The sequence below is a fragment of the Plecotus auritus genome (assembly GCF_963455305.1).
Source record: "Plecotus auritus genome assembly, chromosome: 6".
In the NCBI taxonomy this organism is placed as follows: domain Eukaryota; kingdom Metazoa; phylum Chordata; class Mammalia; order Chiroptera; family Vespertilionidae; genus Plecotus; species Plecotus auritus.
The window spans coordinates 120102289-120121111 of NC_137773.1; the positions used below are offsets into that span (position 1 = coordinate 120102289).

Here is an 18823-nt window from a genome sequence, read left to right on the forward strand (position 1 = left end):
AAGTTACCTCTTCTATTTTTAAGGCGTACTGGAAGATATGTTTATTGATTTTAGAGAGAGGGGAAGGGAGAGAATGAGAGAGAGAGAAACATCAATGTGAGAAACATTGATTGGTTGCCTCCTGTATGCTCCCTTACCAGGAATCAAACCCGAAACCTTTTGTTGCAAGGCATGACACTCCCACTCACTGAACCACACCTACCAGGTCTTACCTTTTCAGTAGACAATTTGGCAATAGATTTGTATGTTAATTGAGAACAAGAGAATGGGAAGATATTCAGGTAATAATGAGCTTTTAACACATGGTGTGTGTGTGTTTTGTTTTGCTTTTTTAAATGAGTAATATAACCAGAAAACAATTGCTGAAAACATTGTTTTTTTAAAAAAAAAAAACATATTTTATTGATATTTTACAGAGAGGAAGGGAGAGGGATAGAGAGCTAGAAACATCAATGAGAGAGAAACATCGATCAGCTGCCTCCTGCACACCCCCCCACTGGGGATGTGCCCGCAACCCAGGTACATGCCCTTGACCGGAATCGAACCCGGGACCCCTCAGTCCGCAGGCCGACGCTCTATCCACTGAGCCAAACCGGTTTTGGCTGAAAACGTTGTTTTGATTGCAGTGCAGAAGGTGTCTTAGGGAGGGTTGTCAGTGACTGCTGACACAGTCCAGATCTGAGAACACAGATGCTTAGACCTGAGTGGTAGTTTGGGGAATGAAAAAGCAGAGATGGACTGGTGAGATATTTAGAAGGAAGGATAAATAAGACTTTGTAAAGAGCTGAATGGAGGGATGGGGCAAACCAGAGTATTTTTAAGCTTAGGAAACTGGAACTACTCAGTTTGGGGACAGAACAAGGGACTTAGTAGAAAGAGACATAATAATTGCAAGGGTTTAACTAGTAAGTCAAATAAAATACCCAATAGTCAGTTACAAGTGGGGGGCTGCAGTCTGTGATGACTGTGGGCCTCCTGCGGACCAAGACTGTTGGAACTCTGAATTCTCAGCACCAAGCACGGGCCAGGGCACAGCTTGTGCTCCCTGCGGGGCCTGGCTACTGGCTGACCAACTGATAGAGGTTTGGGGTCAACTTTACAAAGAAAATAAAGCTGTTAGTTCAAACAAGTAACAAGGGTAGGGGGCAAAGAAAGAAACTAAGGAGACAAAGTCTTGAGAAATAAATACATTGAAGAGCTGGAGGGGAAAAAACCAACCAATAACAGAGACAAGGTAGGTTAGTAAAAAAAATTAAACCAAACAGAGAAAGGAAAAGAAGGAAAGGGATAAACAAGAACAGAATGAGAGGAGCAGGGAAGAGAGATGCTACTTATTATTAATTTGACTGTGTGTATAGATATATATACTCAGTGAACAGTTGGATTCAAAAATTAAAAAGTCACATTTAGTGAACAAAAATAAAAAGGATTAAAATGTTTCCTTAATAACTTAAAGTAAATAAATGAATCGTTCCTGTCACATTGATTCATCTATTGCATGTGGCAACTCAATAAATGTTAATTGAATTAAATTAATAGCATTTGCTCAATGGTAATAAAAAATTAATTAACTGTCTGTCTTTTCTGATATTTAAGTGCATGCCCATTGGTTCTGAAATTGCTTCTAGCCCAAACATAAATTTTCTATTTTACTGACTTTTAAGATACACTTAATTTTTTTTCCCTAAGAAACACAGTTGAGCTTCTAATTTTTGTCCTAACATTGGTGTTTTTTTTCTGTTGAGAAAAATTATTTTTCCTACATTAATGTCAAGATCTATCTATAACATCCCAAATATAGTTTCACATGTTCCTTATTTAATTCCAAAATAGTTTTCTCTTCAGAGATGTGATACCATTTTGATGTGATTCTCCTTTTAGCTTATGCTACTTTATAATACTTTGTGTACAATGTCAAATACCATCATGTAAGACAAAATCTAGGGAAATTATTGTTAGCATCCTATCTAATAAAAGAGTAATATGCAAATCGACCATATCTCTGCTACAACCACAAGCCACACCCACCAACCACGCCCACCAGCCAATCAAGAGGGAATATGCAAATAAGCCCAACCAAGATGGCTGCAGCCACAGAGAGCAGGAGGGAGGCTTGGGTTTCCCTGGCAATGGAGGAAGCCAAGCTTTCCGCCTGCCCTTGCCGGCCTAGGCCTCCACTCAATGCTACAAAGTTTCAATTATAGAAGATAAATAAATCCCAACAGAAATGGCTGCCACCACGGAGCTGGAGAGAGCAGGAGGCTAGGGTTGCCCGCAGCAATGGAGGAAGCCAAGCTTCTGCAGCCCTGGCCTGCTTTGAACTTCCACTTAAGGCTACAGAGTTTCAATTATAGAAGATACATAAATTCCAATAAAAATGGCTGCTGCCACGGAGCAAGCAGAAGGCTTGGCTCCACTCAAGGCTACAAAGTTTCAATTGTAGAAGATAAATAAATCCCAGATCCCAGGGCCTCTGCTTGGGTCGCCGGGGGGCATGGCCAGCCTGCAAACCACCACAGGCCCCTCGTCCGGGCCACCCCACGCCCCAAGGGAACCCCCACCCTGATCTGGGACACCCTTCAAGGCAAACCAGCTGGCCCCCACCCATGCACCAGGCCTCTATCCTATCTAATAAAAGAGTAATATGCAGATTGACCATCACTCCAACACACAAGATGGCTGCCCCCATGTGGTCAAAGATGGCTGCCCCCATGTGGACACAAGATGGCCACCACAAGATGGCCAGCAGGGGAAGGCAGTTGGGAGGAACCAGGCCTCCAAGGGAGGGCAGTTGTGGGTGATCAGGCCTGCAGGGAAGGGCAGTTGGGGAGGGGCAGGCCTACAAGGGAGGGCATTTAGGGGTGACCAGGCCTGCAGGGGAGGGCAGTTAGGGGGGACCAGGCTAGCAGGGGAGGGCAGTTAGGGGCAAACAGGCTGGCAGGGGAGGGCAGTTAGGGGCAAACAGGCTGGCAGGGGAGGGCAGTTAGGGGCAAACAGGCTGGCAGGGGAGCAGTTAGGCATCAATCAGGCTGGCAGGGGAGTGGTTATGGGGTGGTCAGGCAGGCAGGCAGAAGCGGTTAGGGGCAATCAGGAAGGCAGGCAGGCGAGCAGTTGGGAGCCAGCAGTCCTGGATTGTGAGAGGGATGTCCGACTGTCCGTTTAAGCCTGATCCTACCGGGATTGGGCCTAAACGAGCAGTCGGACATCCCTCGAGGGGTCCCAGATTGGAGAGGGTGCAGGCTGGGCTGAGGGACACCACCCCCCGGGCACGAATTTTGTGCACCAGGCCTCTAGTTGCATCTATAAAAGACAGAAGATGTCATTTACATTCACCCAGAGATTGCGCTTCCCTTCAGATGTCAGATTCTGGGTTGAACAGACTGGGGTGTGTGTCAGATGACTTTCTAATGAGTAACAGATAGTTCTCACTAGGAAATAAAAAAAATAAAAATATAAACAGAGATATAGAATTAAAATAACTTTATGAATGGCAGTTTAAGTTCTCCATAAAATTCTCTCAGTACAAGCCCAGTACCTCCAAATGGTTGCTGTACTTAAAATTGTCACAAAATTAAAAAGAGAATCGTGTATCACTTGGCTATATACCGTCTTCTCTGTATGTTCTTATATTTCAGTAACCTCTATCCAACTTTTTTTTGTTACTGAATTACTTTGTGCGAAAGCAATTTGAATTCCATACAGCCTGACTACGTGTGATCATTTGAACTGATTGTTAATTACATCTGTAAGTGCAGAGCTGCTGCACTCTCCATACTTATCAAGTTCCGTTACTATTAGCTCTTTCTGAGCTTCCAGCCCCTGCGCCTTGGAAAGCCCCTGCGTGCTGGGAGGCAGCCTGGCGTGGCTAAGGCTGTTCCGGGAGAGGCGTGTCAGTAGGCTGTTTGCAGGGCTTCATTTTGGGTGGTGACACATCATTGGACTCAGGTTGAGGAGGTTTTTGTTGATGTGCAGTCTTTACAGCTAGGAAGCAAGACAAAAGCTACAAACAAATCAGAGCAAAGCTTTTGGAATCCACCAGGCCTGGGTTCAAATCCCAGTTCCACCATTTGCTAAGGAAGAATCTTCAGGCAACTTATAAACTATCTGAGCCTTAGTACACTCATTCAACCATTAACTGGAGACACCAATTCATACTTTTGATATCTGTTCAGAGAGACTGACAGTATCGACCTCCTAGAGTTTTTGTAAAGTAAGGTATACAGGGTGAGGCAAAAGTAGGTTTATAGTTGTTCATATGGAAAATACTGCAATAAGTGATAAATAATAATACAAGAATAAACTGTTTCACATACTTACAACTGTAAACCTACTTTTGCCCCACTCTGTATAAGTGATTTGGCTTGCGACCTGGGTGATTTGCCCCACAGGGAATATTTGGCAATATCTAGAGACATTTTTGTTCCTCACAACCTAGGGTGATGGGTGCCACAGGCATCGAGCAGGGAGAGGACAGGGATGCTGCTAAACTTCCTGCAGTCTCCCCGTCATGAACAGTTATCTAGCCCCAAATAACAAGTGTTCTAAGTGCTTTAAGGACTGATTTACAAGGCTATGTTTGTGATATTAGCTGGTTACTGGGCATTTTGGTACCCAAGTAAGAGAAATAAATTATTTTTAGCATCATCGTCCTTATATCATTAATTTGGTGAATCTCTCTTGGGTTATAGGAAGCCAAGAGGTTCTCAATCTGTTAAGCTAATTCTATCTCTTCAATATTTCATTAATTACTATCAACAATAGTTGTTTTTCCTGAACACTTATTTCTGCCAATCCTTTTTAGGATGAATCAAACTGCCACTAAAAGATATAAAGCCAGCAGCATAAGGGTTGGGAATAAAAATTAAATATTGTAGAAAGCCAATGCTATTTGGAGGATCAGAAGGAAATAAAAATGGTCTAAGACAATTGTGTGTACCATATTGTTAGCTCCCATTCTGTTACGAGACCTTGGAGAGCAACTGGTCATGACTGGTTTCTGAACATTACTCATGCACACAACAGTGGCTTGTTCTCTCCCCTTCTCCACTCTCAAACGCAAAGGGCCCCTGTGGCAGTGTTTCTCAAATTTGTCTGCATGTTGGAATCAACTGAGGAGCTTCGAAAATCCCCCAGGGACTGTGATCTAATCTGTTGGGTGGAGTGAAGAGGAGGGGTGGCCTGAGCTTTAAAAAAAATGCCAAATTTTAAAAGGGTTTCCCATGTGAATTCTACTCTGAAGACTAGTCTGGGAATCACTGCCTTAGGAGGCAGGGCAAGCAGAGGCTTCTGCCTGCCCCACAATAAGAAGTCGCTTTTGACAGGATGGTCACGATGGACTCGGCCCGAATACAGTTCTTGCACTGAGCTGTGTGAGCATGGCACAATCACACCCGACAGTCCGGCCTATTATTCATTTCAGTCACTCAGTGAGCACTGCTAAATCAAGCCACATTGGGCCCGCAATGGGATGCGATTCTCCGGAGTTAATCGTCACCAGCCCCAAAGCACCATCAAATGGCCAGCACCACTGCTTGTTGAGCTCTCAAGATGTCCCCAGGAGTCCGCCTGGCCACATGTGTGAGAATTCTTACGTTAATTCTTTTCCAAGTCTTAGGGCTCCCCTGTTTAATGAGTGTAGAGAAATAATTAATTAACTGCACCATTATCCAGTCTGGTTCTCTCTATAACATGGCTTCATTCATGGCTCCTTTCTCATACTCTCCTCAATATTACAACTTCTTAGTTATCTTTACTAACTTGGTGGATGCTTGTGAAAGCCAGGAGCGAGGCCTGTCATAGTCACCACTGTATCCCCAGGGCCCAGCCCACTTATTGTCGCATTGCTGACCCTTACTCAGGATGTGGTAATGAATGAACAAATACAGGCATTGACATACATGAAGCACCTGGCCTTCTTAGCATTCTCTCTGCCTCTGCAAATCACATTCTCAATCAAGGACTCTGCTGAAGGTTCTCTGAACATCACTAATAATTATTCAGGTGACTATGTGAAAATACAGCATGTGCTCAAGAAGCACCCTGTCCAGATCCATATAGGCCAAACCTGAGCAGAGGCCTAGCAAGACCTTCCAGCAAAGGACAGGGTGGAAATGTAGCATGTGTGAGGGCAGAAAGAGAATCAAGTTATAGACTATTGATTTTTAACAGTATCCTCACACAGCATTTGTATAAACAAAGGAAGGAAGCCACTTGGTTGAGGTCACGTGCTCTCCCTGAGAAGTATTGCCCAGCACTGAAGACCCTTGACTACTTCTCAGACCCATAAAACGCTGACAGCACAGAACTCCGAAGACATACTGCAAGATGGGGTTGATCCAAATGAATGAATTCCTTGCTTCTTCCCACCCATCAGTAAAAAACCCACAGTAGAAATGTTACAAATGACGATGATAGCTAAAACTTGCAATGTGTGTGAAATTTTATAACTATTGCACTCTTTTATTCTTACTTATATTTTCATACAAAATTTCCTGCTCCAAAATGCTTCATTCTTTTTTATTGTTTGTTTTGTTTTTTAAAAAATGTTCAGTTACAGTTTATATTCAATATTATTTTGCATTCGTTTCAGGTGTACAGCATAATGGTTAGACAATCATGAATTGTACAGAGTGGTCCCCCCCCACCAATATTTCTGGCACCCACCTGGCATCATAGGTAGTTATTACATTATTGACCATACTAGAGGCCCAGTGCATGAAATTCATGCATGGGGGGGGGCAGTTTCCTTCAGCCCAGCCTGCACCCTCTCCAATCTGGGACCCCTGGAGGGATGTCCAACTGCCTGTTTAGGCCCGATCCCAGTAAGGTCGGGCCTAAATGGGCAGTTGGACATCCCTCTCACAATCTAGGACTGCTGGCTCCCAACTGCTCTCCTGCCTGCCTTCCTGATTGCCCCTAACCGCTCTGCCTGCCAGCCTGATCACCCCCTAACCACACCCCTGCCAGCCTAATTGATGCCTAACAGCTTCCCTGCCAGCCTGTTTGCCCCTAACTGCCCTCCCCTGCAGGCCTGGTCACCCCTAACTGCCCTCCCCTGTAGGCCTGGTCCCCCCCAACTGCTCTCCCCTGCAGGCCTGGGTGCCCCCCAACTGCCCTTCCCTACAGGCCTGGTCACCCCCAAATTCCCTCCTCTGCCAGCCTGGTCACACCTAACTGCCCTCCCCTGCAGGCATGATCACCCCCAGCTGCCCTCCATTGCAGGCCAGGTCCCTCCCAACTGCCCTCCCCTGCTGGCCATCTTGTGGCAGCCATCTTGTGTCCACATGGGGGCAGGATCTTTGACCACATGGGGGCAGCCATCTTGTGTGTTGGAGTGATGGTCAATTTGCATATTACTCTTTTATTAGATAGGATAGAGGCCTGGTGCATGGGTGGGGCCAGCTGGTTTGCCTTGAAGGGTGTCCTGGATCAGGGTGGGGGTTCCCTTGGGGTGTTGGGTGTCCTGGACGAGGGGCCTGTGGTGGTTTGCAGGCCGGCCATGCCCCCCAGTGACCCAAGTGGAGGCCCTGGTATCTGGGATTTATTTATCTTCTATAACTGAAACTTTGTAACCTTGAGCAGAGCCAAGCCTCCTGCTTGCTCCAAGGCCGCAGCCATTTTTATTGGGATTTATTTATCTTCTATAATTGAAACTTTGTAGCCTTGAGTGGAGTCCAAAGCAGGCCAGGGTGTGCGGAAAGCTTGGCTTCCTCCATTGCCAGGGAAACCCAAGCCTCCTGCTCGCTCCATGGCCACAGCCATCTTGATTGGGTTTATTTGCATACTTGCTCCTGATTGGCTGGTGGGAGTGGCTTGTGGGTGTAGCGGAGGTACAGTCAATTTGCATATTACTGTTTTATTAGATAGGATTCCCTATGCTGTATTTTACAACCCTGTGACTATTTTATAACTACCATTTGTTTTTAAAAAGACTTTTTTCTTAGAAAAGTCTAGAATGTGAAATTTTCTGAAAATGTCCATTCTTAGGATCACTAAATTGTGTCTGCTATAGTGAGTGTGTGTGTTTTTTTCTTTTTTCATCTAGATATGCAACTCACAAATGAAAAACATGCAGAAGAGAAACCCATTAATGCTATCGTTATAAATTCAGTATCCGAGTTCAACATCACAGATGGACCAGGCAAGGAAACTTCCACTGAGAAAAAGCTGTCAGAATCCACCACATCACTCTCCTCCCTTGAAGAATGTCAAACAAGATTTTCTTACCTCCAAACCGATACGTCAGTTCATCAGAGAGACACTGATGGTATGTTTCTCAGAATCACCCATCTCTAAATAAAGCTCCCCAGCCCCCAGCCCCTGTATAATCATCACATATGCTGTTAGGGGGAAATGCTTCATGAATATTAAACAGGAAGACTTTTACTTGAAAGCCCTGGTGAATGACACATGTCAAGGTCACTTTGCAATTATGAGGTGCTTGGCAGATTGGTTGCTCTCAAGGCTGGGAGTCAGAGGCAAACTGTTTTGAAAGAGTTGGGGTGAGGTGTATTCATTTTTGCTGTGGGGCTATGAAGTGGTAAAGAAAAATGGCAAACTTTCTTTTCTCAGATCTGGGACTGTTTAGGTGGGGAGGAGAAGAAGGAAGGGTGGAATGGTATTGAAATGCTGGAACAGTATAAATATAGATTATATAGAATACCAAGATGCTTACAGAAGCAACTTGCATAAAAGGGTTGGTTCCTCTAGGCAATATCACTTCCTACGCATGCTGATCAGTGCAAACCTATACCAAGCCATACCTGCATGTGACAAAGCACATTCCATCTGCAAAGCCAATTTCAAATTGATTTGGAGCTAAATGATCAGGATAGTCAAGTTCAAAGTCACGGACTGCACCAAGAAATGTGAACTTCACTCAGGATAACTGTGCAGTGGCTTTTACAGGAGACATAAACCATTTAAGAATTTTGTGTTTAAAGAAAGCTAGAAGGAGTTTACATTTGTGTTTAAAGAAAGCTAGAAGGAGTTTCTCAAAGGAAAATTCGAATGGGTATAGTTTCTGGTCTGTATTTAAATTCATATTTACTTTTTACGAATAAGAAAAAAATTTAAAACAAAGTCTGTGTAAGAGGAACTTGGAATCACATCAGTTTAACTCCTGGCTCTGAAATTTTTAACTGCAAAACTGTTTGTTTGTTTGTTTGTTGCCAACTCTGAATCTCAGTCTCTGGGTGACATAATTGGGACCAGTAGCACCCCACAGAGAATTTTGAAAATGAACTGAATAACATGTATACAGCAACCAGTACAGAACCTGTCACACCATAGATTCCGTTTTTGCTTTTATGATGATTACAGTTTTAGAAAATACAGGAAGAGAAGATGCTAACATGTCATATATGTGGTGTCTTGTACAAACGTTGTCATGGATGCTTTAGACCAGAAGCTACAGACCCAGCTGCCTGGTCACCAGGAGACGCTGGGAATGATGATGTAAACTGGAAGGGGGTGACAGGCAGGTGAGGCTGTGGAGGCGAGGCTGCCGGAGGAGGCAGAGGCACAGCGCTGCCAGCTTAGCGTCCCTGGAACCTGTTTCCCTTACCAAGCTCCACACAGCCCAGCAGCTTGGGCCAACGTTGGCCTGCGGACTGCCAGGTTATGACCTCAAGTCCAAGGTGATGCCTAAGTTTCTGGCTATTTTAGTTTGATGCCAAGCAAGAAAACAGGCAATACAGGAGAGGCCTCTGCATTTTATCAGCTAGTGTCAGGGATGCCAGGATCTTACTTGTAACAGGTCTTGGCCGTGTGATCCCAGAATTAGAAACCGCCCTGGTGCACACGCACACTGGGTAGCACGGTGCAGGCCTCTCTGGTCTGCCCCATCAGGGGTCAGGAGAAGGAGGAGGCCATGTGGCTAGCATGGTGCCGAACACTCACATTCTCAGGAAGGGCCCAAAGGACTGCTCCACTAAAATAGCCACCATGCGGGAACATGCCTGCGTCCTCTTTCTTTAAAAGCGTGAAGGGGAGTCATGGGGACCGTCACTAGACTGCTTCTTAAGGCCTAGGCTCAGGCCAGTGTGACCAGGACATTCTGGTTTACGGCCAACACAATAGCTGCTAACCCAGCCCTCCTTGTCCACAGTGGCAAACCCTCCCACCAAGGTAAGAGATTGTGGAACCTGGGTGAGAAAGAGTGTAGAAAACCCAGGTGAAGGCCCACAAATAGTGACTTAAAAACACTCCCAGTATCCTATAGAACAAACTCAAGGAAGTCAAGAGTTAAGTCAGACTCGCTTCACTGTAGAGAATTTTCATAGTAATTAATTTAAGGATGTAGCCAGTGGGAGCTGGGGTCACTGTCGCACTGAGATAAATACAGGAACCTCTTTCAGAAACAGCAGAGGGAATAGAAGGGGAAGAGGAGATTGCATCCACTTCCATGCCGCGTGCAGTTCATTTCTTTTCAAATGCATAAATGAGTGCGGAGGAATGGGTGCTTAATTGCTAATGTCTATTATTTATATACATCACCCCGTTTAAACAAGATGGAAAGCCTCCCAAGTGCAGATTTGTAAAGCACCTCCCCGCGCCAGCGGGTCACGGGTGCACGATGGGGCTTTCAGGGGGGCCACGCTGCGCATTGCCCACTGCTCCCCAAGCATCACATTATTCAACTGAGGCTCAGCCCCTCGGTCCCTCCCAGATAAAACGGGAGAAGTCCAGGGCACCACCCCGTGCCTCTGTAGCGTTTCTGCGTTCTGATTGCAAAAGTATCCCCGCGGATAAGAAAAGCAGGGATATGCGTGGTGTGAGAATACAGGCTCCTGAAACCAATCCTGGGAGTACACCTAATTGGTGTATAATTTTGAATTTGAGATGTCTCATCCAGGTGGAAGAGAATATCATAAATACAAGATACCTCAAAAGAATAGTCTTAATTACACCATGGACTACTGAATAAAATGATTACATTTTCTCCCCAGTAAATTTCATACAATTAAATGCAGTAGTGTCACCTTATAAAATGTTTCAATTTTATAATTATTTCAGTTCATTTGCTCAGAAAAAAACATAAGCACAAATTTACTAAGTATCACCCAAATCTACTCATTACAGCTCTAAAGAACTGACTTAAATGTTAGTTGTGCTTGTCTGAACTTAAATGGATCCTGACATGTTCAAGTAGCTGTTAACATGGCTAACGTCAGGGATGATACCCGGCTGGAAGGAGGCATTCAGTCATACTTACTCACATTCTACATTACAGACATTTTAAAAACACCCAAAACTAAATGTGGGGAGTGGGAACCAATTTGTATACTTTCTGACCAAAAACTTTTAGTAATCGGTCAGAGCCGCTGCGACCCGAGAGTTTCGTGGTTATGCCAGATCCCAGCCATGACACCTGTAGCTCCCAAGGCACTAGCATTCAGGATCTGAGCAGGCTCCATGTGCCTTCTCTCTGCCTCTGTTTTGGGGGAGAAGAAGGGTGATTACTGTTTATCTGGGGTCACTTCCGGAAGAACCATCATCTTGCTGTTTTGGATAATGATTCTCAAAGCAGCAGGTGGCAGCTTCTGGAGCTGAGTGCTACCAGCAGGGTCGCTCCTGCCACCCCACCCCCACCCCTCATCCCAGCACCAGGGGGAGGCCCAGGGGGCAGGAAACAGGTGGGAGCCCCAAGGGGCACCAGGAGAAGGCACCAGGGGGAGGCACCAGGGGGCAGGCGGCAGGGGGAGGCCCCAGGGGGCAGGGCAGGCCCCAGGGCCAGGCTGGAAGCTGGAAGCGTTCTCAGGGAGGACAGGGTGTGGCCATGAGACTAGCATTTGTGGAAACTCCTTGTAGTGGCACCTTTTCCACTGTGATTACATGTGACTCTTTCTAACGAGGATCCCCCTCCCCCGCCCCACCACCACCACCACCTTAGTCGGCTGCACCTGTGGAGCCCATATCCGTCCTCCATGTTATCAAGGTGCCACCCAGCCTCCTGTCTTGCAGGCGCCCTGGGGTGGGAAAGGAAAATCACCCGCTCAGGGGTTCTGTTCTGGCCGATTCCTCACAGAGATTGCCAGCATTGCCATGCGGCCTGCTGATCTTGGATTCATCTTAAAGCTTTTTAACCCATTTGAAAGGGTACAGAGTGGGAACGGGAGGTGGGCATCAGACAGCAGTGACTGAAACCTCTGCCAGGATGCCCGGGGCTCAACCAAGGGAGGAAATTTACAGAGGGTGCCAGAGAGGTAGCAGGGGAGGTGGACCGCCAAGTACAGGACCAGGGAGGCACCCAGCACTTGGCAGCAGCACGAAGGCTCTGCCATCTCCTCCCCTCCAGGCCGGCACCTAACCATCCCTCTCCACCAGCACCTAACCACCCCTCCCCGCTGTGAGGGCCTCTGTAGCCCCAGAGAAGGCGTCAGAGCCAGAACTGGGGAGCTCCCACCCTGCTGAGGCACTCAGCACGGCCCAGCCTTCACCCCCTCCTCTGCCCCACGGATGCCTTTCCCTTACTGTCCACTCAGCCAGTCAGCAAGAGCACGGCTTGCTTGTGGCGTAGGTTCTAGGGAGGGAGAAGTAACTGATAAGCTGATTAGTTTAACATCGCTCTGTGGCTAGTGCTGTGAAGGAGAAATGAGTCAGGTGCCATGAGGCCGGAGCCTCCAGGGCTGATGGGTTAGGTCAGGTTGTGAGGGGGGCAAGGACACAGGCCCCGAGGTAGGGGCATCCCAGGCCTGGAAGTCAGCCCGAGGGGAGGGCGGGGTGCCGGAGCAGGAGGAGAGCAGGACCGACTGAGACAGGGCAATGGGAGCGCCTCCGCCCCAGCTGGCAGCCAGGACCTGGGGCTTCTGAGAGGGTGATTGTCCTCCTTTATGGCTGAGCTTATCCTAACAGCTGAGGGGGGTCAGGTGGGCCCGTGGGTAGCAGGGGTCTCGGTAAGAGGCTGTTGCTGAGGACAAGATGATGGCTGAGGGTGGCTAGAACTAAGGATGTGGACAGAGGCTTATGGGCTTCAAATAAAAATCTGAGATCAAATCAGTGGGACTCGGCGAAGAATCGCTGGGAGCCTATGATGAGGAAGAGGAAAATGGCCAGAGCACGTGCCAGGCTCCTTGTGCGTTCATCTGCGTGTGCAGGAGCCCTGACAGGCGGCGCTGGCGGGGGCGGACCCGTGCGTGGCCTTGGCAGGGTGAGATGTTCTGAAGCAACTGCATGAGACGGGTGAGGCAGGCAGCCGGCGCCACCGCAGCCTCCTGGGGACGGCTGAGAGGGCGGGTGGCCATCAGGGACCACGACTCGGAGTGTCATGCTTATTAAGCACTGAAGCCCCACGGAGTCGTGTAGGCAAAGAAAAACATCCATCGGGAGGGCAAGGCCAGCTCTGCTTCCGAACAGTCAGTTGCAAATTTTCACATGGACTCTCACGCTACCTTTGTGCAAAAAAGACTTATGCAAAACAGTTTACGCTGCTCCTGAAGAATGATTTCAGAGGTCTTTTAGGAAAAGTGTGAGCACACTTGAAAGTTGGGGAAGATCTGTTTTCAATTCACTAATGTTGCCACATTTTTTGTTAAAGGCTCTGCCTTTTATAATCAAATAAAAAGGACTGACAGAACAAACACGCTCTATTCTCAAGTGCAAAGTAGAAGGGAGAAGGAAAGAAATGCTAATTTGGCCCAAGAGTTGGGTGAAAATTTCTTTTTTTAAAAAAAATAAAATTGATGGCAGACGTCAGAAGCAGGCCTCCAGCACCTGCCAACTTGCAGAGACCTGGCACTCGGAACTGAGCCCACGGTTCTGTGCCCGCAGGAAATTGTAAGTTCACTTCACAAACAAGTTCATATCCTTTCACAGGAAACACTAGTCCCCACGCAGGCACGCCTCCCTGCACCCCGCTCCAGTTACCTCCACACTACCTCCGAATGTCCCCTCCACAAAGGACAGGACGCAGTGGGGTCACTGTCACATGGTCATGCCCTGAGGAAGTCTCGTGAGCCTCTGGCCTGAGGGGTCGTGGGGCGTTTGCTGGGGTTATTTCCTACTGGGAACCTCCTCTTTGCGGGGCTGCTGCAGTAGCAGGCTTGGCATTGGTGACACTTGGTGAGGTTTTAAGCGCCAGATCTCTGACCACCAACACGCCCTGGTCAGAAATGCATACGCAAAACAGAGTCTTTGCACTGTGCTCACTCCTGAATTTTTGTGGGTGCTTTGCAGTGACTTAGGAGATATGGGTGAGTTGATCACATGCTGGAAACTGGCTCTCGGTGAATAAAAATACACCATTCTGGCAAAGAGATGAGAACGTACTGTAGAGGTATTATGGAATGCTGCCTGCACTAGAAGTACTGAGCAGTGCCACAGCACCTGCAACAATATATGGCAATTAAAGTGGCCATGAAAGCCCTGGTGTGGCCTCTGCCGCTGTGTCATTGGGGAAAGGAGGGGCTGGGATGGGAGGCAGGGTGGACAGGAAGGAAGGTTCTGTCCACCCAGGCAGGACTCGCGTTGGGCAGTGACAGCGTATGTAGTATCTTGTAAAAGAAATTAAAATGGCTTTCTTTAAAACATTTGTTCCTTTTTAGAAAAGTTCCCATGCTCTTTCTTCCCTCTTAAAGATTAACAAGTATATGAAAAATGAAAGAAAACATTTTTCTGAGAAATTTGTTGAGACTGTATGAGTGGGGCTCAGTACCGTAGCTCTGGCAGATGGCTCGGACTGCAAGCCTTCCGCTGGGCTGCATGGTCTTCGTCAACTAAAGTCTGAAAAGCAAAAGCTATTAACATTCTTCTGGGGAAAATCCTTACTTTCAAACATCAACAATTTTCAGGGCACTGATTTTAATTAACAAGATATGTCATTCGAACACTTATGTAGGTTTCTACAAAACACTCCCATGTTTTTGAGAAATTTCTAACTAAAAAGAAAAGTTAAAATTTTAACAAGAGAGCCGCTACATCTTCTAACTAATTCCCTTTATGAAAACAAAAAATATAATAACCTATAACCCATCACAGCTGTTTGGCTAGAATTACCAATTACCTTCAAGGCCTTAGAGATACTTTTCAGATTTTTACAAGTCTACATAGTAAATCTTTAAACCAATTTTCTTAAAAGGGATTGATCAGATTTATACCCTTTTAGAAATATAATGACGTATTCTTCTAACCAAGGTTTTATATAACTGGAGTAAAACAAGAGACAAGGATTAAACATGGAATACAATAAAAAAAAAAAAAACTATGGTTAGTTAAAAGTTATTGACATTAGGTTTTGAAACGTGCTTTTTGCTTGGATGTGAATATAGGTGTGGCGAGTTTATGGGAATCCACATCAAACAAATAAGAAAGCCTTGCGACAAAATTCTAGAAGTTTGTAGTCTTCCCCTGTCCCAACTCTAACTGCTCCTGAACCATGCCTGCTCTGGGAGGACCTGCTGGTTTTCAAACAGTTGCAAGGTTTCCAGGTGTGTGACTCCCAGCAGCTCTGCAAGCCAAGTGAATAGAGGAATTTAGAGGTGACAGCACTTTAAATGACCTGATTATGTGGGATCAATAGGAAACGCTCAGGAAGTTAATAAAGCCATCACTTAAGGAGAGTGAGCCCTGTGTGGAGGAGGGAGAGTCTGAGAGAGCATGGTGCTCATTGGCCTGCTGTGGACAATAGCTAAGAAGGGCGGTGAGTTACCAAGTCCACGCCCACACCAGCCCTCCACAGATGCTGCCCCAGTGCCCCTGCTCACTGTCTTTCTTCTTCTTTAAACAGAGGAGTGTGCCTCCCTCATCCTCACCTGCCTCTTTTGCCAGTTTTGGGATTGTCTCCTGATGCTCCCGGATACGTGTGAGACGGTGTGCACCAACACGTGCTGCCCCTCCTACCGGTACCACCACACCTCGGATGAAAGCCACTCTCGGAATGACTGCAACTGCAACTGTGACATGGACTGCAGCCTGTTTGAATCTTGTCATGAGACCGGCGAGTGTCTGGAGCTGGCCATGGAGATTTCAGAGATCTGTTACCGCTAGGCTGAAGGGCCTGCCTGCAGAGCCGGCAGGGAGGCCTCTGTGGGACACCTGTTCCCACGCTGGAGGAGGGGCCTTGTGCGTTTCTTGAATGCTGACGGCTGTTTATTCTGCACCTGCCTGGGAAATCAGTAGTGTCACTCAGTGGTCTTCTTCCAAATTTCACAACCGCATGGCTCGCTGAAAAATAAGATGTTGATCACATGCAATGAACAAGTCCTAAGTACCTCTTACATGCCATGGGCAAGAGATGTTTCCCAACAACACACAGCATGTTGAGCCCCACTGTGCTAGTGCACTCGCAGGCTTGCCGCATGAATTTGACTTCATTCACAGATTCAGGACAAATTAGTGCATTCTTTAACATTGACACATATTAGCTCATCTTTCTAATGGACTCATGCATAAACATTATGCATTGTTGGTTATTATTAATAATGTATTGCATAACATCATTTTGTAATTAAAAATTTATTTATACGATCTCTTTAAAATTCACTTATCTGTACAGTTTAGGTAGGAAAGGGAATTAAATAAATTAAAAAACCATGCCCCTGTAATTACAACAGATGTCTTTAAGACACCTCCAGTGAATTTCGAATATGATGTCCTTTGAGGGAAGACCATGTTACTCCATGTCCATGACTATGGCATCGCCAGTTATGCGTGTTCTTAATTGGTTGTGGAAAGGCGCTTCTTTATCTAATGAGCGGAAATGGGAATGATGTGCAAGTTTCAAGAAAATGACCCCGGGTCATCAATTCCTCGTTTGCCTTGTTTCTGTTTGTCAGGTCCCACAGGCAACAGGACATTAAAACAGAATCAGTTCGCTTTGCTGAACCGCCATTTGCGCAGGCGCCGAGGAACTGACTACCTGGAGGTCTCGCTCAGCACGGTTTCCCAAGTCAGCATGTACTTTCAAAACCATCGTTTTTTTTTCTCCTGATGAGGTTTAAAGTAATAAAGAATTACGTTGAGCGCCTCCTCACACTTACAAATTTCCAAAGAAGATTTTGTGTGGCCCCTGCCCGTGTGGCTCAGGTGGTTGGGTGCCACGCTGCCCTGAAAGGTTTTAGCTCAACTCCTGGCCCGGCACATGCTCAGGTTTCTGCTGGGTCCCCGGTAGTGGGCGTGCCGGAGGCAGCTCTTCATGTGCTCTCACATCGATGTTTCTTTCTCTCCTGCTCCCTGCCTCTTTCTCTAAAATATCAATTAAAAAAATTTTTAAGAGATTTTATATAGATTAGAAGGTGCTTTTCAACTCAACCAAATTATTTTGGAGGAAAAACACATCTAGGTTGAAGTTACATTGGTCTCGTTCTGTTTCCTGCAGGCATGGCATTGCTCATTCCTGTGTTCTTATATATTCCAGTGAGATACTGCAATGTATTTATTGAATATAAAAAGCACAATGTATCAATAACCAAACAAAGACGGCAACAGTGAGGTGGAGAGTCAAGGGAACTTTTTGCAACCTAGGCAAACAGCAAAAACTTCAAAGGACCTGCTTTTGCTTGACTAGGTAATTTCAAGCAAAAGCAACACTTATTTGGTTTCTGTAGTAAACTGACACCTTTTTCTACTCTGCAGTAAATTCCTCCAAACACTGAAAACTCTTCATCGTTAAAAAGTGTTTCTAGGCCACCTAGGGAAAGGTGCAGTTGGCTCTCGTCTTGCTCCCCGACACCCGCTGCCGGGTTCCTGCTGCCGGGCCGTGCGCTCACAGCTGCATGGCAGCCTCAGCCCTGGGAAAGGGCTCCACTCTCGGTGCACAGGACGCGCAGATCGGTGTGGAGAGAGGAGTAGCTTCTTACATGGGAATGGAGCATTCTCATCCAATATCCTCACTTTGCACAAGAGAAAAGAGAGGCCCCAGGAACTGACTTACCCAAGACTATGCAGTGAGTGAGCAGCAGTGGCAAGGGCCTAACTAGTGTCTAACCTTCTAAGCCCCTGCGCCCTCCACAGCTCCTACTGTCCAGGCCCACAGTACAGCTGCTCCAACTTCCACAGGCTGGCGCCTAAACAGCTGCTGCCTTAGTGCTGGCCCTGCCCCCAGCTCTCCTGGCCCCTCCCCTTGGTCCAGTCACTGAAAGCAGAAGACCCTGCCCTGGGGAGGTCTTGGGGATCCTGTCCCAATAACGTGGTTCTTGGAGTCACTGACCGAGTCATGCCTCATTGTTGTTAAGGATTTTGACCATCATCCCCTTATTCTTTCCAGACCCTCAAATCGCACAAAGCTTATGCATTTCAAATGTGAATTGAATGCTTGTCAATTAGAGACATAAAAATCACCAGGTCTTATTTTATGATGTGGTCAGAATACCAGGAGCTTTCTGTGGCCTCTTTCCAAGGCCTGTTAACCCGTCCCTTGCTTTCAGAACCCACTGTGCTGTAGCAGGTCGGCTATACAAAGTGTGCCATTTCTTTTCTTTCTAACCAATAATAAAACATTATCCTTTTTGCAAACATGAATGGCTCTTTCAATTGAATTCTTACACAATAAAACATACACGGCTGGGAAAACGCAATTGCAGAGGTAAGACAGATGAAAAAGAAATGTGGTTATTGATTAAATACAAATATCAGAATCTGAGAAGGATCTGAGTTTTTCCACAATGATGAAGGCCTGTGATTACAAATAAAGATAATGTTATTCTTTAAGGTGGGTCTTAGGGAAAGACTGTTCCTATTTAAGGAAAACTCTCGGTAGGAGAGATTTGAGAAGGTACAACCGTTATAGAGAATTGAGAACAGAGATTTCCCATAGCAATATGACCAGGTAGGTACATTGTCTTTGCTTTGCTCAGTGGGTTTGTATAAAACCATGCTTCTCTAAAAG

The 18823-nt window shown here is 46.3% G+C and overlaps 1 protein-coding gene across 1 annotated transcript in view; it reads left to right on the top strand.

Moving 5' to 3' along the window:
• MDFIC2 (MyoD family inhibitor domain containing 2) overlaps positions 1-18446 on the top strand; it is a 124704-nt gene extending 106258 nt beyond the window's left edge. Inside the window, exons 3-4 of the mRNA XM_080674328.1 lie at positions 8045-8266; positions 15725-18446. Of these exons, the coding sequence (XP_080530454.1) occupies positions 8045-8266; positions 15725-15984 (482 nt within the window). The 3' untranslated portion in view covers positions 15985-18446. The remainder of the gene's footprint in view (positions 1-8044; positions 8267-15724) is intronic.
• The last annotated feature ends 377 nt before the right edge of the window (positions 18447-18823 follow it).